At 43.0% G+C, this 23,596-nt stretch overlaps 1 protein-coding gene across 3 annotated transcripts in view; it reads left to right on the top strand.

Moving 5' to 3' along the window:
* Positions 1-23,596, top strand: part of LOC118371673 (protein PRRC2C) — a 44,107-nt gene that overhangs the window by 531 nt on the left and 19,980 nt on the right. For 2 of the 3 annotated variants that reach the window (XM_035757227.2, XM_035757226.2), the window contains exons 2-9: positions 7,867-9,317; positions 9,619-9,764; positions 12,476-12,634; positions 12,962-13,319; positions 13,469-13,581; positions 13,922-13,947; positions 14,131-14,337; positions 14,805-14,964. In XM_035757227.2, coding sequence (XP_035613120.1) covers positions 7,867-9,317; positions 9,619-9,764; positions 12,476-12,634; positions 12,962-13,319; positions 13,469-13,581; positions 13,922-13,947; positions 14,131-14,337; positions 14,805-14,964 — 2,620 coding nt within the window. Of the gene's footprint in view, positions 1-12; positions 460-7,866; positions 9,318-9,618; positions 9,765-12,475; positions 12,635-12,961; positions 13,320-13,468; positions 13,582-13,921; positions 13,948-14,130; positions 14,338-14,804; positions 14,965-23,596 lie in introns of those variants that run through there. The other variant, XM_035757228.2, reaches the window with a different exon arrangement.

The raw sequence follows: 23,596 nt of genomic DNA, 5'->3' as shown, positions 1-23,596 counted from the left end.
GAAGGTGCATCGTACACGTTGCGTTGAACTGCCTTCAGCTCTCGACACCGCCGGACCGGTTTAACTGGACGGACCGTTTCTGCGATGTGCGCGTGAATATTTCTATGAGCGTGGGAGAGAGAATTCCAAACCTGACTTCCATCCTTAGAACCAAACCAGCTAAGAAACACATGCGGAGAGAGAGTAGTTCAATGTAAGGGTCTGTAAGACCAGTCTTATCCTCTGTCAGTAGGCGAGAACAGTAACATTTTTGCCGGTAGCCTCCTGGACTGTTGACACTGGAGAAAGTTATTCCGAGTTATTGTGTTGACTGTTTTGTGTAACTGCTTGGTGTAAGGACGTTAACGGAACTAGCCAGAATGAGAGGCTGAAGTTGCCACCTGGATAAAGCGAGAATAGAGGTGGAACAAGGCTACCCGTAGCTGTCTGTTGCTGGTTGAATTACGCACGATGGACCAGGTAAACCTTATCTGGTGTTATTACACTTTCAGTACTAAGACTCGTCTCATTCTCTCTCGCGGACACACACAGCCCCGTGCTGTTATAACGTAACCATGGTTCACGAATAGAGTTCCGTGCCACTGTTACATTTTATATTACTGTATAGTTAGATAGGGAGTTGGCATGATGCCCATGCTTCTTGTCTCAACAACTATTAGTTGGTGGTTCTTCTCTCTGGTTTATTACTAGATATGGCTGTATTGTTTACCTTCTAAAGTCGATGTCAGCGACCCCGCGGGAAAGCTAATTGGCATAATAAAAAATGCCCATCAAAATCTGTCTGTTTAAACTAGAGATATACATTATTATTATTTTGCATGGGCTGTGTCTCAAACCATCACATCCGCCAATGGCGGCCTTCCACATCTGTGGTGGACGGTGGCTGAGCTACAGCAGGGTTTGTCAGACAATGAGACATCCAGATAAACGGTTTGAGCTACACACGAATGCTCTATGGAATGATGAGAGTCTCATGAACACGGTGGTGTTCTCGGTTTTACTCTATGACCCCCTCAAGCATCATGGGATTAGTCTGAATTCAGTAGCACTGATCTGCCAACTTCTGCCAACTTCTGCCTGTAGTCTCTGAACAGTTTGGGTGAGATTCTCAGGAACATGTATATGTCTGGCTGTTTTGCTCTGGGACCCCCACAAGCCTCGCAAGACTATTCAGAAGGTAGCCCCGTGCCCGTTTTAATGATGAATGGATGTACAGAGCCTTCAGAAAGTATTCATACGCCTTGTCTTATTCCACATTTTGTTGTGTTACAGACAGAATTGCAAAAGAATTCAAACAAATGGTTTTCTCACCCATCTACACACACCACACCATAATGACAAAGTGAAAACATGTTTTTAGAAATGTTGGTAAATGTATTGAAAATGAAATACAGAAATATATCATTTACATAAGTACTCACACCCCCGAGTCAATACTTTGCAGAAGCAACGTTGGCAGCGATTACAGTTCTCTGGGTAAGTCTTTAAGAGCTTTCCACACCTGGATTGCTCAACATTTGCCCATTATTCTTTTCAGAAACTCCAGTGTAGATTTGGGCTTTTGTTTTAGGTTATTGTCCTGCTGAAAGGGGAATTCATCTCCCAGTGTCTAGTGGAAAGCAGACTGAAGCAAGTTTTCCTTTAGGATTTTGCCTGTTCTTAGCTCCATTCCATTTATTTTTTATCCTTTAAAGCTCCCCAGTCCTTAATGATTACAAGCATACCTATAACATGATTCAGCCACCACAATGCTTGAAAATATAGAGAGTGGTAAGTACTCAGTAATGTGTTGTAATGGATTTGCCCCAAACATAACACCTTGTATTCAGGACAAAAAGTGAATTGCTTTGACACAGTTTTTGCAGTATTACTTTTGTGCCTTGTTGCAAACAGGATGCATGTTTTGGAATAGACCTTACAGTGAAGTGCTTACTTACAACAATGCAGTTTAAAAAAAAGAAAATACGAATAAGAAATAAAAGTAACAGGTAATTAAAGAGCAGCACTAAGATAACAAAAGCGAGACTAGAATGGGAGAGTGTTCGGTCCTCTTTTTCCTGTAGTCCACAATCATCTCTTTTGTCTTGATCACACTGAGGGAGAGGTTGTTGTCCTGGCACCACATGGCCAGGTCTCTGACCTCCTCCCTATAGGCTGACTTGTTGTTGTCGGTGACTGTTGTATCATCAGCAAACTCAATGATGGTGTTGGAGTCGTGCCTGGCCGTGCAGTCATGAGTGAACAGGGAGTACAGGAGGGGACTGAGCAAGCAACCCTGAGGGGCCCCTGTGTTGAGGATCAGCGTGGCGGATGTGTTGTTACCTACCCTTACGACCTGGGAGCGGCCCATTAGGAAGTCCAGGATCCAGTTGCAGAGGGAGGTGTTTAGTCCCAGGGTCCTTAGCTTAGTGATGAGCTTTGAGGGCACGTTGGTGTTGTGCGCCGAGCTGTAGTCAATGAATAGCATTCTCACATACAGTGGGGCTAAATTGTAGGATTTTTAATGAATTTATTTGCAAATTATGGTGGAAAATAAGTATTTGGTCAATAACAAAAGTTTATCTCAATACTTTGTTATATATCCTTTGTTGGTGATGACAGAGGTCAAACGTTTTCTGTCAGTCTTCACAAGGTTTTCACACACTGTTGCTGGTATTTTGGCCCATTCCTCCATGCAGATCTCCTCTAGATCAGTGATGTTTTGGGGCTGTTGCTCGACAACACGGACTTTCAACTCCCTCCAAAGATTTTCTATGGGGTTGAGATCTGGAGACTGGCTAGGCCACTCCAGGACCTTGAAATGCTTCTTACGAAGCCACACCTTCGTTGCCCGGGCGGTGTGTTTGGGATCATTGTCATGCTGAAAGACCCAGCTATGTTTAATCTTCAATGCCCTTGCTGATGGAAGAGGTTTTCACTCAAAATCTCACTATACATGGCCCCATTCATTCTTTCCTTTACACGGATCAGTCGTCCTGGTCCCTTTACAGAAAAACAGCCCCAGAGCATGATGTTTCCACCCCCATGCTTCACAGTAGGTATGGTGTTCTTTGGATGCAACTCAGCATTCTTTGTCCTACAAACACGACGAGTTGAGTTTTTACCAAAAAGTTATATTTTGGTTTCATCTGACATTCTCCCAATCTTCTTCTGGATCATCCAAATGCTCTCTAGCAAACTTCAGATGGGCCTGGACATGTACTGGCTTAAGCAGGGGGACACATCTGGCGCTGCAGGATTTGAGTCCCTGGCGGCGTAGTGTGTTACTGATGGTAGGCTTTGTTACTTTGGTCCCAGTTCTCTGCAGGTCATTCACTAGGTCCCCCGCGTGTGGTTCTGGGATTTTTGCTCACCGTTCTTGTGATCATTTTGACCCCACGGGGTGAGATCTTGCGTGGAGCCCCAGATCAAGGGAGATTATCAGTGGTCTTGTATGTCTTCCATTTCCTAATAATTGCTCCCACAGTTGATTTCTTCAAACCAAGCTGCTTACCTATTGCAGATTCAGTCTTCCCAGCCTGGTGCAGGTCTACAATTTTGTTTCTGGTGTCCTTTGACAGCTCTTTGGTCTTGGCCATAGTGGAGTTTGGAGTATGACTGTTTGAGGTTGTGGACAGGTGTCTTTTATACTGATAACAAGTTCAAACAGGTGCCATTAATACAGGTAACGAGTGGAGGACAGAGGAGCCTCTTAAAGAAGAAGTTACAGAGAGAGCCAGAGATCTTGCTTGTTTGTAGGTGACCAAATACTTATTTTCCACCATAATTTGCAAATAAATTCATAAAAAATCCTACAATGTGATTTTCTGGATTTTTTTTCTACTCATTTTGTCCGTCATAGTTGAAGTGTACCTATGATGAAAATTACAGGCCTCTCTCATCTTTTTAAGTGGGAGAACTTGCACAATTGGTGGCTGACTAAATACTTTTTTGCCCCACTGTAAGTGTTCCTTTTGTCCAGGTGGGAAAGGGCAGTGTTGAGTGCAGTAGAGATTGCATCATCTGTGGATCTGTTAGGGCAGTATGCAAATTGGAGTGTGTCTAAGGTTTCTGGGATAATGGTGTTGATGTGAGCTATGACCAGCCTTTCAAAGCACTTCATGGCTATAGATGTGCTATGGGTCGGTAGTTATTTAGGCAGGTTACCTTAGTGTTCTTGGGCACAGGGACTATGGTGGTCTGCTTAAAACATGTTGGTATTACAGACTTGGACAGGGAGAGGTTGAAAATGTCAGTGAAGACACTTCCCAGTTGGTCAGCGCATGCTCGCAGTATACACCCTGGTAATCCGTCTGGCCCTGTGAATGTTGACCTGCTTAAAAGTCTTACTCACGTCGGCTGCGGGGAGTGTGATCACACAGTCTTCCGGAACAGCTGGTGCTCTCATGCATGTTTCAGTGTTATGTGCCTCGAAGCGAGCATAGAAGCAGTTTAGCTCATCTGGTAGGCTCGTGTCACTGGGCAGCTCTCGGCTGTGCTTTATTTGTAGTCTGTAATGATTTGCAAGCCCTGCCACATCCGACGAGCATCAGAGCCGGTGTGGTACAATTCGATCTTAGTCCTGTAATGACGCGTTGCCTGTTTGATGGTTTGTCAGAGGGCAAAGCAAGATTTCTTATAAGCTTCCGGGTTAGAGTCCCGCTCCTTGAAAGCGGCAGCTCTAGCCTTTAGCTCAGTGCAGATGTTGCCTGTAATCCATGGCTTCTGGTTGGAGTATGTACGTATGGTCACTGTGGGGACGACGTCATCGACGCACTTATTGATGAAGACAATGACTGATGTGGTGTACTCCTCAATGCCATCGGAGGAATCCCAAAACATATTCCAGTCTGTGCTAGCAAAACAGTCCTGTGGCTTTAGCATCTGCTTCATCTGACCACTTTTTTATTGATCGAGTCACTGGTGCTTTTTGCTTGTAATACAAGCAAAATCTTTCCTTGCTTGTATCTTTGTAGTGGCTGGGTGTATTGATACACCCTCCAAAGTGTAATTAATAACTTCACCATGCTCAAAGGGATATTCAATGTCTACTTTTTTTTTACCCATCTACCAATAGATGCCCTTCTTTGTGAGGCATTGGGAAATCTCCCTGGTCTTTGTGGAGGAATCTCTGTTTGATATGCACTGCTCGACTGAGGGACCTTACAGGAAATCTTGTTAAACACTATTATTGCACACCGAGTGAGTCCATGCACCTTAATATGTGACTTGCACATTTGTACTCCTGAACGTATTTAGGCTTGGCATAACAAGGGGGTTGAATAGTTACAGTTGAAGTGTGAAGTTTACATACACTTAGGTTGGAGTCATTAAAACTCGTTTTTCAACCACCACAAATTGTTGGCAAGTCGGTTAGGGCATCTACTTTGTGCATGACACTAGTAATTTTTCCAACAATTGTTTACAGACAGCTTATTTCACTTATAATTCACTGTATCACAATTCCAGTGGGTCAGAAGTTTACATGCACAGAGTTGACTGTGCCTTTAAACAACTTGGAAAATTCCAGAAAATTATGTCATGGCTTTAGAAGCTTCTGATTGACATAATTTCAGTCAATTGGAGGTGTACCTGTGGATGAATTTCAAGGCCTACCTTCAAACTCAGTGCCTCTTTGCTTGACATCAAGGGAAAAAACTAAAGAAGTCAGCCAACACCTCCGAAAACATTGTAGACCTCCACAAGTCAGGTTAATCCTTGGGAGCAATTTTCAAATGCCTGAAGGTACCATGACTTCAACTGTATTGACTCAAGACATTTCAGCTTTTCATTTTTTATTAAATTGGAAAAAAAAAAAAAAAAAAACATTATTCCACTTTAACATTATGGAGTATTGTGTTTAAGCCAGTGACAAAAAATCTAAATGAAATATTTAAGTGCCTTTTAACGGGGTATGGTATTAGGTGCCAGGCGCACCGGTTTGTGTCAAGAACTGCAACGCTGCTGGGTTTTTCATGCTCAACAGTGTCCTGTGTGTATCAGGAATGGTCCACCAGCAAAAGGACATCCAGCCAACTTGACACTGTTGGGAGCATTGGAGTCAACATGGGCCAGCATCCCTGTGGAACGCTTTGACACCTTGTATACGAATTAAGGCTATTCAGAACACCAAAGTTGGGGGCGGGGGGATTAACAATAATAATATCCTGATCTCTCAGATATAAACTCAGCAAAAAAATAAACGTCCTTTCACTGTCAACTGCGTTTATTTTCAGCAAACTTAACATGCGTTAATAATTGTATGAACATAACAAGATTCAACAACTGAGACATAAACTGAACGAGTTTCACAGACATGTGACTAACAGAAATGGAATAATGTGTCCCTGAACAAAGGGGGGGTCAAAATCAAAAGTAACAGTCAGTATCTGGTGTGGCCACCAGCTGCATTAAGTACTGCAGTGCATCTCCTCCTCATGGACTGCATCAGATTTGCCAGTTCTTGCTGTGAGATGTTACCCCACTCTTCCACCAAGGCACTGCAAGTTCCCGGACATTTCTGGGGGGAATGGCCCTAGCCCTCATCCTCCGATCCAACAGGTCCCAGACATGCTCAATGGGATTGAAACCCGGGCTCTTCACTGGCCATGGCAGAACACTGACATTCCTGTCTTGCAGGAAATCATGCACAGAACGAGCAGTATGGCTGGTGGCATTGTCATGCTGGAGGGTCATGTCAGGACGAGCCTGTAGGAAGGGTACCACATGTGGGAGGAGGATGTCTTCCCTGTAACGCGCAGCGTTGAGATTGCCTGCAATGACAACAAGTTCAGTCCGATGATGCTGTGACACACCGCCCCAGACCATGATGGACCCTCCACCTCTAAATCGATCCCGCTCCAGAGTACAGGCCCGGTGTAACACTCATTCCTTCGACGACAAACGTGAATCCGACCATCAACCGTGGTGAGACAAAACTGCTGCTCATCAGTGAAGAGCACTTTTTGCCAGTCCTGTCTGGTCCAGCGACGGTGGGTTTGTGCCCATAGGCGACGTTGTTGCCGGTGATGTCTGGTGAGGACCTGCCTTACAACAGGCCTACAAGCCCTCAAGTCCAGCCTCTCTCAGCCTATTGCGGACAGTCTGAGCACTGATGGAGGGATTGTGTGTTCCTGGTGTAACTTGGGCAGTTGTTGTTGCCATCCTGTACCTGTCCTGCAGGTGTGATGTTCGGATGTACCGATCCTATACAGGTGTTGTTACACGTGGTCTGCCACTGCAAAGACGATCAGCTGTCCGTCCTGTCTCCCTGTAGCGCTGTCTTCGGCGTCTCACAGTACGGACATTGCAATTTATTGCCCAGGCCACATCTGCAGTCCTCATGCCTCCTTGCAGCATGCCTAAGGAACATTCACACAGATGAGCAGGGTGATTTTCAGAGTCAGTAGAAAGGCCTCTTTAGTGTCCTAAGTTTTCATAATTGTGACTCTTAAGAGGAATATTAATAAATGACACATTATTTAGTGCAGGTAAGGGCAGCACTTTTTGTAATAACTTCTGATTTGATTTTAAATCTCTGTATTTGTCTCTCAGTGTGTGTGTATGGATGGCAGAAATATGATGTGGTATAGCAGGACAGGAGGGATTCATGCTAAAGCTGGCTACTGGGTTTCTATTGGCATTTTTGTTGCCAATGGCAGTTGTGCACTCCGCCTTGAAAGTTATCTAGGAGGAACACTGGATGATCCTGTCACTTAGTTTGTTTTATCTTATGTTGATTTAGACTATGAAGAGAGAGAAGAGAGTGGGACAGTTAGGAAGGGCTCAAAGATAACCTGTGATTTGAAATTCAATTATGATTCCTTTCTCCTGAGGTACCTGTTTTCCACCCATCTCACCCCTTCCCCTCCTTTATCTCTCTCTCAGGAAGAAGATCTGGACTTCAAGTCCTTGAGGGCAAAGTTCCAGGATGAGGAAGTGCTGCTGAAGCAGCCAAGGACCAAACCTGCCCTTCCTGTGAAACCTAAAGTCCTGTCCCCTCCTCAAAGCCCAACAAACTCCCTTCCTTCCTTCAGCCCCACATCACACACACCCTCCAACTCACGCAGCCTAACGCCCGGAGCTCGACCCTCCCTCCTCACCTCCCTCCAGGGGAAGGGTGACATCGCACCCCGAGTCATCTTCAAGGAGAAGAAGGTAAAGGGAAAAGACAAGAATGAGGGGAAGGTGAAATTACTAGGTAAAAAGAAGGCAGAGGCTGACAAAGAAAAGGCAGATAGAGAGATGAATGGCGGGAAAGAGGATGTAGAAGATCTGCTGGACCAGAAACAGAAGACAGAGGCAGACCGAGTCATGAAGAACAAGAAGGTGTCCCTGCTGTCCCCTAGGGGGTTTAAGGGGGGTAGTGTCGAGCTGGAAGATGCTTCGCCACCGCCCATATATGCAACAGTAAAGAAGAAGGGTTTTCGGGGCATCGGGAAGCCTGTGAAATCAGGGAAGAAAGGGAAAGATGAGTTTCCTCCTCTCCCCATGTTGGACATAGTCAGCCCAGACATGGCTGGCCCTGAACCTCTCATCGCTCTAACAACCTTCAGAACCCCATCACCCCATGCTAATATACCCACACCAACTGCCCTCATCCCACCGGCCCCAGCAGCTCACATTACCCTCTTACCCCTTGCCCCGAAACCTGCCCCAGTACTAGATGCCCTCTTACCCTCTGAGCTGTTACCCTCCACCCTGATGCCTGCACCAGCAGCTGAAACCATTACAGTCGCTACACCACCCGACCCCATCCCCATTCCAATGATCCCCGACCCTCCTATCGTTGAGCCCATCCCTGTTGCCCCCCTTACCCTGGAGTTAGAAACCTCAGCTGAGACCATCCCAGCCCCCACCCTTTCTGTATTGGTTCCCCCCACCCCTACCCCTTCCCCTGTTCCTGCCCTACCCAGCCCGGTACCAACTCCCCCAGTCACCCCTAACCCCTCTGCTATCCCCACCTTACCACCACCCACTATAGCCACCCCACGTCGACCTGCTATTGCCAGGCCACCCCCACCCGCTGACCCTACCCCCTCTCCACCTCCACCTCCAGCTCCTGAACTTGTACCTGAACCTGAGTCTGTAGTAGTGGATGATGCTGTTGTAGTCGAGGCCTCTGCCTCTCCACCTCCCTCTCACACCCCGCTTCCCCCAGCAGTGGACCCCCCAGTCACACCCCCGTCCCCCCAGCCTGAGAGCCTCGTGTCGGTCCAGGAACGACCACTCTCAGCCCTGTCGGCTCTAGGGCGAGCAGAGGAAATGAGTCCACAAAAAAAAAGAGGAACAGAGATCATCTTCAATGCTCTGGAGAAGGCCAAGAGAAAGTTTGGCAGGTGCACAATATACCTTTAATACATACACATTAACGTTAACATCAACTATCCTAACATACTATCCTGACATATTATCCTAACATATTATCCTGACATATTATCCTGACATATTATCCTAACATATTATCCTAACATATACTGTGTCAGTCAGACAGGGAATCAGGTGACGTTGACAGTTTGTTTACAAATTGATTAGCGTTTCCTGTCCATTGCTCATCCCCCAGTCGCTTTAGATAAGAGTCTGTTAAATAACCATATTGTTATTATTACCATCTAATTAACTCCATCTTTTTTCCCCCAGCCCTTTGACCACACCCACCATAGAGGACCAACCCCCACTCCCCTACAAATCCCTCCCTGAGCTCCCACCAATCGACTACAATGACCAGGCCGGGGCGGGGCCCCCTACACCCCTGAAACCGTCCCTGGTCAACAGTGTTGACGTTAGTAAGTGTCTGCATCTCTCTTTCCCTAAGGCCCTTGTTCTCTCTCTTCCTCGCTCTTTCTTTCATTCTATATATCTCTCCTTTTTCTGTTCACTCTACTTTTGTACTCACTCTGAACATGAAGTACACAGGAGTGCAGCTCACCCCTACACCCTAGGTAAGACCTTGCATGGTGGAATGGTTTAGATATCTTAAGAGGGTGTTAGCTAGGTTGGTATGCAGGAAGTATGGTATGCAGGAAGTCAGGTATGCTGCTGGATCTAAGCTGCCAGAGAGTCCCTGGCCTGCAGTAGGTGTTATGTGGTTGTTGTTGCAACACTGTAGACACGGAACAGCAGAGAAGGTCGAATACCTCTCTGTGCCAGAAACATCTTTGTCTTGAGGAGGGCTGAGGGGAGAAGGATTACTTTCTAAATGTAATCCATTACAGTTACTAGTTACCTGTCCAAAATAGTTATCAGTAACATAATTTTTGATTACCCAAACGCAGTAATGTAATCTGATTACTTTCAGGTACTTTTGGATTACTTCCCCCTTAAGCAACATTAGAATAAGACAAAAAGGATCCATGAAACGCATTTGGTGTGTCATCATAGTGGTCTCTGACTTGTGGTCAGACTCTCTCAGGTGGAAAAAACTTCAAACTTGCGCCTTTTTTCAATGCTGAATTGAATGTCATAATTTATTTTTTCGCAAACATACTTCCTGAATTGAAAAGTAATTCAAGAAGTTAGCATCGAGTTTTTCAAAAGTATCTGTAATCTGATTACAATATTTGAACTGGTGACATAACTGATTACAGTTAGTTTTAAAAACATGAGATTACATTTAACTGATTACATTAAATAAGTTACTCTCCAACCCTGTGGGGAAGTGAGGAGGAAAGGGGGAGGAAGAGAGTGGGAGAGTAGGGCATAGGTGAGGAGGAGAAGGGGAGAGTAGGGCGTAGGTGAGGAGGAGAAGGGGGAGAGTAGGGCGTAGGTGAGTAGGAGAAGGGGGAGAGTAGGGCGTGGGTGAGTAGGAGAATGGGGAGAGTAGGGCGTAGGTGAGGAGGAAAATGGGAGAGTAGGGCGTAGGTGAGGAGGAGATGGGGAGAGTAGGGCATAGGTGAGAAGGAGAAGGGGAGAGTAGGGTGTAGGTGAGGAGGAGAAGGGGAGAGTAGGGCGTAGGTGAGTAGGAGAATGGGGAGAGTAGGGCGTAGGTGAGGAGGAGAAGGGGGAGAGTAGGGCGTAGGTGAGGAGGAGAAGGGGAGAGTAGGGCCTAGGTGAAGAGGAGAAGGGGGAGAGTAGAGCGTAGGTGAGGAGGAGAAGGGGGAGAGTAGGGCGTAGGTGAGGAGGAGGAGAGGGGGAGAGTAGGGCGTAGGTGAGGAGGAGAAGGGGGAGAGTAGGGCGTAGGTGAGGAGGAGAAGGGGAGAGTAGGGCATAGGTGAGAAGGAGAAGGGGAGAGTAGGGTGTAGGTGAGGAGGAGAAGGGGAGAGTAGGGCGTAGGTGAGGAGGAGAATGGGGAGAGTAGGGCGTAGGTGAGGAGGAGAAGGGGGAGAGTAGGGCGTAGGTGAGGAGGAGAAGGGGAGAGTAGGGCCTAGGTGAAGAGGAGAAGGGGGAGAGTAGGGCGTAGGTGAGGAGGAGAAGGGGGAGAGTAGGGCGTAGGTGAGGAGGAGAAGGGGGAGAGTAGGGCGTAGGTGAGGAGGAGAAGGGGGAGAGTAGGGCGTGAGGAGGAGAAGGGGTGAGGAGGTGAGAAGGGGAGAGTAGGGCGTAGGTGAGGAGGAGAAGGGGGAGAGTAGGGCGTAGGTGAGGAGGAGAAGGGGGAGAGTAGGGCGTAGGTGAGGAGGAGAAGGGGGAGAGTAGGGCGTAGGTGAGGAGGAGAAGGGGGAGAGTAGAGCATAGGTGAGGGGAAGGGAAGAGTAGGACGGAGAAAGAGAGGTATTTAAACTATCTTTGGTGTGTCACTATGGGGCAGTGTTTCTGTCAAAGTTAGCATGACTGGGTGTTGCTGCCAATATCTTGTGTTCTAACTCTCTTGTTGGTGATGATTACATTGTTTTAATTTGAGGAATGTAGTTATCAGTTAAGCAGAGTGTTCCTCCCGGCTGACCTAGTGAACAGGCCAGTTCAACCACTCAGATTCTCGCTTCACGGCGTTGCACTACAACAAAACAACAACCTACACACTGTCGTTTTCACTGCTTTATCTTTCTTAGTATTGAATAGGTTTGGGCTGTATCCACATTTTCATACCTTCATACCGTTCCTGTACCATACCAGGGTATACAGTGTTACCAGCAGTACACACAAGGGGCTCTATTTCTTTCCAAATGCTAAAAAAATATTATTATAATTTTAAAAAATGAAGCATAGAACAAATTTAGGCAGCAGGGATCTTGATCCAGGAGGATATTGATTGTCTCTACTGTAACCAAGAAGTTTGATCTTGCAAGCTAGCCACTTGCTAGCAAGGTTTAACATCACATTTTACAGTGTAGAAATAGGCAGGGTTTATGACTGGCTGTGGTAACTATTGACGACCCAGGAGCCCTGCGCTGGAGATCATTTAATTGGCACATCTTCGTTAACTTGTAGTTTTAAGCAGCGGCATAGAACACACAGCCCAAGCTTCATACTGTTAAAATACCCTGGTATACTGTATATATGGTATACATGCCCAAGCCTTATATTGAACCTTTTTCTCTCTCTCTTTCTCTCTCTCTCTCTTTAGGGCAGGCGTTTCCTGTGTTGGAGAGGATAGCAGGGGACGTGATACCAGACCTGTTGGAGGCACCCCCTCCTCTCTCTCGGTGCCTTCCGGAGGCCTCCGCCCTGCGACCCCTGCAAGAGAAACCCCTCCGACTCCCCTCCATGAACCTGACCGCCCATGGTACATCCTACCCACCTCCTCACACTGGACTTGTTCTGTCACTAAAGAGCTCCACAGCAGTGTGTTCACAAACCACAGTAGCAAACCACATTACATTGCACACAGACAAACATATCTCACACACACACACACACACACACACACACACACACACACACACACACACACACACACACACACACACACACACACACACACACACACACACACACACACACACACACACACACACACACACACACACACACACAAACTAAAAGAGAAAGGATAGAGTAGTTATCAGTGTGTGGTTCTTCATGTTGGGTAACTATCTGTCTCTCTTTTCAGCTGGGGAGATTCCTGCTCCTCTAGAGTTCTCCGTAGCCGGTCCTGCTCTCGACGTTCCCGAGTTTGAGGATGTAGGGTCGGAGCTTCTGAAATTGGAAGCCCTAGAAATCCAGCCTGCAGACTTGGTGGAGATAGAGGGGTCAGAATGGGGGAATGGAGAATATGGTGACAACATTCCAGAGACAGTGCTTCTAAAGCAGGAGATTCTGGAAGAGGGGGAGGGGCTTCCAGAATTCGAGGACCACAGAGTTCCAGAATCAGAACCGGTGGTTGAGGTTCCATTGGGGGTTCGGGTGGAGTTTATCCAAGAAACTGTCCCTGCCTCCCCTTCCAGCCAGGACCCCCAGCCAGAGGCAGGGTAACACAACCAGCTAACTCTTACTCTCTCTCAAACGCACTCCATTCTTTCCTTAAAAAGAACACATCCAGCTCCCGTTCTCTACTAGAATAGTGTTCTATGTCATATTCTTGTCCCTGACTGACCGTTCCACACCCCCACCCCTCCAGAGCTGAGACAGAAGACGGCACCTCTGAGAGCTGTGACAAAGCCAATGAAGACATGCCCTCAGCCAAACAGAAGGTCAAGGGTCAACCCACCAAGAAGAAGAAGGAACCAAAGAGTAAGACACGGGAACCTTACATGAAGTTCTCACTCAGATACCATCCACCAGCATGAGAGTTTCTAACTGTGGGTGTGAATCTGTGAGATGAGGTCAGATGTTGAGTATGTGCGTACTGTATGTAATGTTATGTAGGCCAGTGTCTCTAGCAGTGAAGCTGATATGTGTGTTTATCTCTTTTCTCCCATTGACCCTAGACAGACTGGCATTGCTACCGCTCTCATTGACTTGATCTCTTATCTAGCCATAACTGCATCCAATAAGATGGACTAAAATAAAATATGTTTTCAGAGGTCAACATGTTTTCTTAACTATTTATCTTCCGGTTATCTTTTCACAGACCCATATACTGAGACTCAGCCTCCGGTAAGGAAGATTCTTTTGATTGGTTGATAGCTTTAATATTTGACCATGTTTGACCCAGGTCTGTGTGACGCACAGTAAACGCTCCTCTATCTGTCAGACACTTCTCTGCATCCATCCTGTGGGAATCGAATCACCCCGTGAAGATCTTATCAGACATGACCCTCATCTTCCTATTGTTTTCAGACTAAAGGAACATCCAGGGGTGGCTGGTCTTTTAAGAGGCCTGCTCCGGAAAACCCAGAGGAGAAAGATATGAAGAAGAAAGAAAGACAACATCTGGAGAAGGAGAAGAAAGAGCAGAAAGAGAGAGAGAAGAAGGAGCAGAAAGAGAGAGAGAAGAAGGAGCAGAAAGAGAGAGAGAAGAAAGACAATGAGATGAAGAAGTTTAAGGTGAGAAACCCTTAGAGGAGAGGAGAGCGGAATAGTGTTCTCGGTAGTAGAAACCCGTGTGATTTCATTCCTTCAAGATGGTAGATTAACTAAACATCATGGCTACATGGTAGTAACTTCACTTATCATAGAGCGATGTATTCACGTGGTTAACTTTCATTATTGAGCAAAACTCCCAATGACGTCTATGAACGATTTTCACAGAAGTCACTGTTGGATCTCAAGTCTGATTACTAACGACAAGAGAGGGAGTGGGATTTATAGGAAACATCATATAACCCTAACCTAAGTGTTGCTAGTACACACAGTGCACACGACACCACAACGCTCAGTAACACAGATTAATACACAGGGTGATATCAACAGTAGCAGGCCCTCTAGCAGAGTAGGACATTAATGTCAAGCCCAGCTACAGTCAATACAGCATGGGACCGCTGAGATGATATTTTCACTGTGTGTGTATGCAGATAACAGGGCAGGAGGAGGCTATATATCAGGCTACAGTGACAGTAGCATCTAAAGGACGTAAGGACCACCTGGCTGTGAAGAATAGGGACATCGTCAGCATCATACGGACCACAAACTGCCCCAAAGGAAAATGGCTAGCCAGGGACAGCACTAATACATGTAAGTTACGCACCTACCTAACCACTGACCTCTGACCTTTACACAAATACAGATGGGCATAAAATGAGGCAAATAGTTCAACATCTACAGTAGTTGCTTGATTGTGGGATTCCAGACAGGTTGTTGTGTTGGCATTACTTGAAGACCTACTGTATGTGAAAACAGCCTTGCAGGTGGATTCAATATGTATGTGTTTACAAACTATGTGTGTGTGTAGATGGGTACATCTCAGCTATAGCAGGTGTAGTTAGTGTTATATATGTGTGTGTAGATGGGTACATCTCAGTTATAGCAGGTGTAGTTAGTGTTATATCTATGTGTGTGTAGATGGGTACATCTCAGTTATAGCAGGTGTAGTTAGTGTTATATCTATGTGTGTGTAGATGGGTACATCTCAGTTATAGCAGGTGTAGTTAGTGTTATATCTATCTGTGTGTATAGATGGGTACATCTCAGTTATAGCAGGTGTAGTTAGTGTTATATCTATGTGTGTATAGATGGGTACATCTCAGTTATAGCAGGTGTAGTTAGTGTTATATCTATGTGTGTGTAGATGGGTACATCTCAGTTATAGCAGGTGTAGTTAGTGTTATATCTATGTGTGTATAGATGGGTACATCTCAGTTATAGCAGGTATAGTTAGTGTTTTATCTATGTGTGTATAGATGGGTACATCTCAGTTATAGCAGGTGTAGTTAGTGTTATATCTATGTGTGTATAGATGGGTACATCTCAGTTATAGCAGGTGTAGTTAGTGTTATATATGTGTGTGTAGATGGGTACATCTCAGTTATAGCAGGTGTAGTTAGTGTTATATCTATGTGTGTGTATAGATGGGTACATCTCAGTTATAGCAGGTGTAGTTAGTGTTATATCTATGTGTGTGTATAGATGGGTACATCTCAGCTATAGCAGGTGTAGTTAGTGTTATATATGTGTGTGTAGATGGGTACATCTCAGTTATAGCAGGTGTAGTTAGTGTTATATCTATGTGTGTGTATAGATGGGTACATCTCAGTTATAGCAGGTGTAGTTAGTGTTATATCTATGTGTGTGTATAGATGGGTACATCTCAGTTATAGCAGGTGTAGTTAGTGTTATATCTATGTGTGTGTATAGATGGGTACATCTCAGTTATAGCAGGTGTAGTTAGTGTTATATCTGTGTGTAGATGGGTACATCTCAGCTATAGCAGGTGTAGTTAGTGTTATATATGTGTGTGTAGATGGGTACATCTCAGTTATAGCAGGTGTAGTTAGTGTTATATCTATGTGTGTGTATAGATGGGTACATCTCAGTTATAGCAGGTGTAGTTAGTGTTATATCTATGTGTGTGTATAGATGGGTACATCTCAGTTATAGCAGGTGTAGTTAGTGTTATATCTATGTGTGTGTATAGATGGGTACATCTCAGTTATAGCAGGTGTAGTTAGTGTTATATCTGTGTGTAGATGGGTACATCTCAGTTATAGCAGGTGTAGTTAGTGTTATATCTATGTGTGTGTGTAGATGGGTACATCTCAGTTATAGCAGGTGTAGTTAGTGTTATATCTATGTGTGTGTATAGATGGGTACATCTCAGTTATAGCAGGTGTAGTTAGTGTTATATCTATGTGTGTGTATAGATGGGTACATCTCAGCTATAGCAGGTGTAGTTAGTGTTATATATGTGTGTGTAGATGGGTACATCTCAGTTATAGCAGGTGTAGTTAGTGTTATATCTATGTGTGTGTATAGATGGGTACATCTCAGCTATAGCAGGTGTAGTTAGTGTTATATATGTGTGTGTAGATGGGTACATCTCAGTTATAGCAGGTGTAGTTAGTGTTATATCTATGTGTGTGTATAGATGGGTACATCTCAGTTATAGCAGGTGTAGTTAGTGTTATATCTGTGTGTAGATGGGTACATCTCAGTTATAGCAGGTGTAGTTAGTGTTATATCTATGTGTGTGTAGATGGGTACATCTCAGTTATAGCAGGTGTAGTTAGTGTTATATCTATGTGTGTGTATAGATGGGTACATCTCAGTTATAGCAGGTGTAGTTAGTGTTATATCTATGTGTGTATAGATGGGTACATCTCAGTTATAGCAGGTGTAGTTAGTGTTATATCTATCTGTGTGTATAGATGGGTACATCTCAGTTATAGCAGGTGTAGTTAGTGTTATATCTATGTGTGTATAGATGGGTACATCTCAGTTATAGCAGGTGTAGTTAGTGTTATATCTATGTGTGTGTAGATGGGTACATCTCAGTTATAGCAGGTGTAGTTAGTGTTATATCTATGTGTGTATAGATGGGTACATCTCAGTTATAGCAGGTGTAGTTAGTGTTATATATGTGTGTGTAGATGGGTACATCTCAGTTATAGCAGGTGTAGTTAGTGTTATATCTATGTGTGTATAGATGGGTACATCTCAGTTATAGCAGGTGTAGTTAGTGTTATATCTATGTGTGTGTAGATGGGTACATCTCAGTTATAGCAGGTGTAGTTAGTGTTATATCTATGTGTGTATAGATGGGTACATCTCAGTTATAGCAGGTGTAGTTAGTGTTATATATGTGTGTGTAGATGGGTACATCTCAGTTATAGCAGGTGTAGTTAGTGTTATATCTATGTGTGTGTATAGATGGGTACATCTCAGTTATAGCAGGTGTAGTTAGTGTTATATCTATGTGTGTGTATAGATGGGTACATCTCAGCTATAGCAGGTGTAGTTAGTGTTATATATGTGTGTGTAGATGGGTACATCTCAGTTATAGCAGGTGTAGTTAGTGTTATATCTATGTGTGTGTATAGATGGGTACATCTCAGTTATAGCAGGTGTAGTTAGTGTTATATCTATGTGTGTGTATAGATGGGTACATCTCAGTTATAGCAGGTGTAGTTAGTGTTATATCTATGTGTGTGTATAGATGGGTACATCTCAGTTATAGCAGGTGTAGTTAGTGTTATATCTGTGTGTAGATGGGTACATCTCAGCTATAGCAGGTGTAGTTAGTGTTATATATGTGTGTGTAGATGGGTACATCTCAGTTATAGCAGGTGTAGTTAGTGTTATATCTATGTGTGTGTATAGATGGGTACATCTCAGCTATAGCAGGTGTAGTTAGTGTTATATATGTGTGTGTAGATGGGTACATCTCAGTTATAGAAGGTGTAGTTAGTGTTATATCTATGTGTGTGTATAGATGGGTACATCTCAGTTATAGCAGGTGTAGTTAGTGTTATATCTGTGTGTAGATGGGTACATCTCAGTTATAGCAGGTGTAGTTAGTGTTATATCTATGTGTGTGTGTAGATGGGTACATCTCAGTTATAGCAGGTGTAGTTAGTGTTATATCTATGTGTGTGTATAGATGGGTACATCTCAGTTATAGCAGGTGTAGTTAGTGTTATATCTATGTGTGTGTATAGATGGGTACATCTCATATAGCAGGTGTAGTTAGTGTTATATATGTGTGTGTAGATGGGTACATCTCAGTTATAGCAGGTGTAGTTAGTGTTATATCTATGTGTGTGTATAGATGGGTACATCTCAGCTATAGCAGGTGTAGTTAGTGTTATATATGTGTGTGTAGATGGGTACATCTCAGTTATAGCAGGTGTAGTTAGTGTTATATCTATGTGTGTGTATAGATGGGTACATCTCAGTTATAGCAGGTGTAGTTAGTGTTATATCTGTGTAGATGGGTACATCTCAGTTATAGCAGGTGTAGTTAGTGTTATATCTATGTGTGTGTGTAGATGGGTACATCTCAGTTATAGCAGGTGTAGTTAGTGTTATATCTATGTGTGTGTATAGATGGGTACATCTCAGTTATAGCAGGTGTAGTTAGTGTTATATCTATGTGTGTGTATAGATGGGTACATCTCAGTTATAGCAGGTGTAGTTAGTGTTATATCTGTGTGTAGATGGGTACATCTCAGTTATAGCAGGTGTAGTTAGTGTTATATCTATGTGTGTTATAGATACATCTCAGTTATAGCAGGTATAGTTAGTGTTATATAGATGGGTACATCTCAGTTATAGCAGGTGTAGTTAGTGTTATATCTATGTGTGTGTATAGATGGGTACATCTCAGTTATAGCAGGTGTAGTTAGTGTTATATCTATGTGTGTGTATAGATGGGTACATCTCAGTTATAGCAGGTGTAGTTAGTGTTATATCTGTGTGTAGATGGGTACATCTCAGTTATAGCAGGTGTAGTTAGTGTTATATCTATGTGTGTGTATAGATGGGTACATCTCAGTTATAGCAGGTATAGTTAGTGTTATATCTGTGTGTAGATGGGTACATCTCAGTTATAGCAGGTGTAGTTAGTGTTATATCTATGTGTGTGTATAGATGGGTACATCTCAGTTATAGCAGGTGTAGTTAGTGTTATATCTATGTGTGTGTATAGATGGGTACATCTCAGTTATAGCAGGTATAGTTAGTGTTATATCTGTGTGTAGATGGGTACATCTCAGTTATAGCAGGTGTAGTTAGTGTTATATCTATGTGTGTGTATAGATGGGTACATCTCAGTTATAGCAGGTGTAGTTAGTGTTATATCTATGTGTGTGTATAGATGGGTACATCTCAGTTATAGCAGGTGTAGTTAGTGTTATATCTATGTGTGTGTATAGATGGGTACATCTCAGTTATAGCAGGTGTAGTTAGTGTTATATCTATGTGTGTGTATAGATGGGTACATCTCAGTTATAGCAGGTGTAGTTAGTGTTATATCTATGTGTGTGTGTAGATGGGTACATCTCAGCTATAGCAGGTGTAGTTAGTGTTATATATATGTGTATAGATGGGTACATCTCAGTTATAGCAGGTGTAGTTAGTGTTATATCTATGTGTGTGTGTAGATGGGTACATCTCAGCTATAGCAGGTGTAGTTAGTGTTATATATATGTGTATAGATGGGTACATCTCAGTTATAGCAGGTGTAGTTAGTGTTATATCTATGTGTGTGTAGATGGGTACATCTCAGTTATAGCAGGTGTAGTTAGTGTTATATCTATGTGTGTGTGTAGATGGGTACATCTCAGCTATAGCAGGTGTAGTTAGTGTTATATATATGTGTATAGATGGGTACATCTCAGTTATAGCAGGTGTAGTTAGTGTTATATCTATGTGTGTGTGTAGATGGGTACATCTCAGCTATAGCAGGTGTAGTTAGTGTTATATATATGTGTATAGATACATCTCAGTTATAGCAGGTGTAGTTAGTGTTATATCTATGTGTGTGTAGATGGGTACATCTCAGTTATAGCAGGTGTAGTTAGTGTTATATCTATGTGTGTGTAGATGGGTACATCTCAGTTATAGCAGGTGTAGTTAGTGTTATATCTATCTGTGTGTGTAGATGGGTACATCTCAGTTATAGCAGGTGTAGTTAGTGTTATATATATGTGTATAGATGGGTACATCTCAGTTATAGCAGGTGTAGTTAGTGTTATATATATGTGTATAGATGGGTACATCTCAGTTATAGCAGGTGTAGTTAGTGTTATATATATGTGTATAGATGGGTACATCTCAGTTATAGCAGGTGTAGTTAGTGTTATATATATGTGTATAGATGGGTACATCTCAGTTATAGCAGGTGTAGTTAGTGTTATATATATGTGTATAGATGGGTACATCTCAGTTATAGCAGGTGTAGTTAGTGTTATATATATGTGTATAGATGGGTACATCTCAGTTATAGCAGGTGTAGTTAGTGTTATATCTATGCGTGTGTGTGTAGATGGGTACATCTCAGCTATAGCAGGTGTAGTTAGTGTTATATCTATGTGTGTGTAGATGGGTACATCTCAGTTATAGCAGGTGTAGTTAGTGTTATATCTGTGTGTGTGTAGATGGGTACATCTCAGTTATAGCAGGTGTAGTTAGTGTTATATCTGTGTGTGTGTAGATGGGTACATCTCAGTTATAGCAGGTGTAGTTAGTGTTATATCTGTGTGTGTGTAGATGGGTACATCTCAGTTATAGCAGGTGTAGTTAGTGTTATATCTATGTGTGTATAGATGGGTACATCTCAGTTATAGCAGGTGTAGTTAGTGTTATATATATGTGTGTGTAGATGGGTACATCTCAGTTATAGCAGGTGTAGTTAGTGTTATATCTGTGTGTGTGTAGATGGGTACATCTCAGTTATAGCAGGTGTAGTTAGTGTTATATCTATGTGTGTGTATAGATGGGTACATCTCAGTTATAGCAGGTGTAGTTAGTGTTATATATATGTGTGTGTAGATGGGTACATCTCAGTTATAGCAGGTGTAGTTAGTGTTATATCTGTGTGTGTGTAGATGGGTACATCTCAGTTATAGCAGGTGTAGTTAGTGTTATATCTATGTGTGTGTATAGATGGGTACATCTCAGTTATAGCAGGTGTAGTTAGTGTTATATCTATCTGTGTGTATAGATGGGTACATCTCAGTTATAGCAGGTGTAGTTAGTGTTATATCTATGTGTGTGTATAGATGGGTACATCTCAGCTATAGCAGGTGTAGTTAGTGTTATATCTATGTGTGTGTGTGTAGATGGGTACATCTCAGCTATAGCAGGTGTAGTTAGTGTTATATCTATGTGTGTGTATAGATGGGTACATCTCAGCTATAGCAGGTGTAGTTAGTGTTATATCTATCTGTGTGTGTATAGATGGGTACATCTCAGCTATAGCAGGTGTAGTTAGTGTTATATCTATGTGTGTGTATAGATGGGTACATCTCAGCTATAGCAGGTGTAGTTAGTGTTATATCTATCTGTGTGTGTATAGATGGGTACATCTCAGTTATAGCAGGTGTAGTTAGTGTTATATCTATCTGTGTGTGTATAGATGGGTACATCTCAGCTATAGCAGGTGTAGTTAGTGTTATATCTATCTGTGTGTATAGATGGGTACATCTCAGCTATAGCAGGTGTAGTTAGTGTTATATCTATCTGTGTGTGTATAGATGGGTACATCTCAGCTATAGCAGGTGTAGTTAGTGTTATATCTATGTGTGTGTATAGATGGGTACATCTCAGTTATAGCAGGTGTAGTTAGTGTTATATCTATGTGTGTGTATAGATGGGTACATCTCAGTTATAGCAGGTGTAGTTAGTGTTATATCTATGTGTGTGTATAGATGGGTACATCTCAGTTATAGCAGGTGTAGTTAGTGTTATATCTATGTGTGTGTGTAGATGGGTACATCTCAGCTATAGCAGGTGTAGTTAGTGTTATATATATGTGTATAGATGGGTACATCTCAGTTATAGCAGGTGTAGTTAGTGTTATATCTATGTGTGTGTGTAGATGGGTACATCTCAGCTATAGCAGGTGTAGTTAGTGTTATATATATGTGTATAGATGGGTACATCTCAGTTATAGCAGGTGTAGTTAGTGTTATATCTATGTGTGTGTAGATGGGTACATCTCAGCTATAGCAGGTGTAGTTAGTGTTATATCTATGTGTGTGTGTATAGATGGGTACATCTCAGCTATAGCAGGTGTAGTTAGTGTTATATCTATGTGTGTGTATAGATGGGTACATCTCAGCTATAGCAGGTGTAGTTAGTGTTATATCTATGTGTGTGTGTGTAGATGGGTACATCTCAGCTATAGCAGGTGTAGTTAGTGTTATATCTATGTGTGTGTATAGATGGGTACATCTCAGCTATAGCAGGTGTAGTTAGTGTTATATCTATCTGTGTGTGTATAGATGGGTACATCTCAGCTATAGCAGGTGTAGTTAGTGTTATATCTATGTGTGTGTATAGATGGGTACATCTCAGCTATAGCAGGTGTAGTTAGTGTTATATCTATCTGTGTGTGTATAGATGGGTACATCTCAGTTATAGCAGGTGTAGTTAGTGTTATATCTATCTGTGTGTGTATAGATGGGTACATCTCAGCTATAGCAGGTGTAGTTAGTGTTATATCTATCTGTGTGTATAGATGGGTACATCTCAGCTATAGCAGGTGTAGTTAGTGTTATATCTATCTGTGTGTGTATAGATGGGTACATCGCAGCTATAGCAGGTGTAGTTAGTGTTATATATATGTGTGTGTATAGATGGGTACATCTCAGTTATAGCAGGTGTAGTTAGTGTTATATCTATGTGTGTGTATAGATGGGTACATCTCAGTTATAGCAGGTGTAGTTAGTGTTATATCTATGTGTGTGTAGATGGGTACATCTCAGTTATAGCAGGTGTAGTTAGTGTTATATCTATGTGTGTGTGTAGATGGGTACATCTCAGCTATAGCAGGTGTAGTTAGTGTTATATATATGTGTATAGATGGGTACATCTCAGTTATAGCAGGTGTAGTTAGTGTTATATCTATGTGTGTGTGTAGATGGGTACATCTCAGCTATAGCAGGTGTAGTTAGTGTTATATATATGTGTATAGATGGGTACATCTCAGTTATAGCAGGTGTAGTTAGTGTTATATCTATGTGTGTGTAGATGGGTACATCTCAGTTATAGCAGGTGTAGTTAGTGTTATATCTATGTGTGTGTAGATGGGTACATCTCAGTTATAGCAGGTGTAGTTAGTGTTATATCTATCTGTGTGTGTAGATGGGTACATCTCAGTTATAGCAGGTGTAGTTAGTGTTATATATATGTGTATAGATGGGTACAT

Source organism: Oncorhynchus keta, chromosome 26 (assembly GCF_023373465.1).
Source record: "Oncorhynchus keta strain PuntledgeMale-10-30-2019 chromosome 26, Oket_V2, whole genome shotgun sequence".
Taxonomy (NCBI): Eukaryota; Metazoa; Chordata; class Actinopteri; order Salmoniformes; family Salmonidae; genus Oncorhynchus; species Oncorhynchus keta.
Note: the sequence above shows the minus strand (reverse complement) of the source record. Positions and strands in the feature narration are given on the sequence as shown.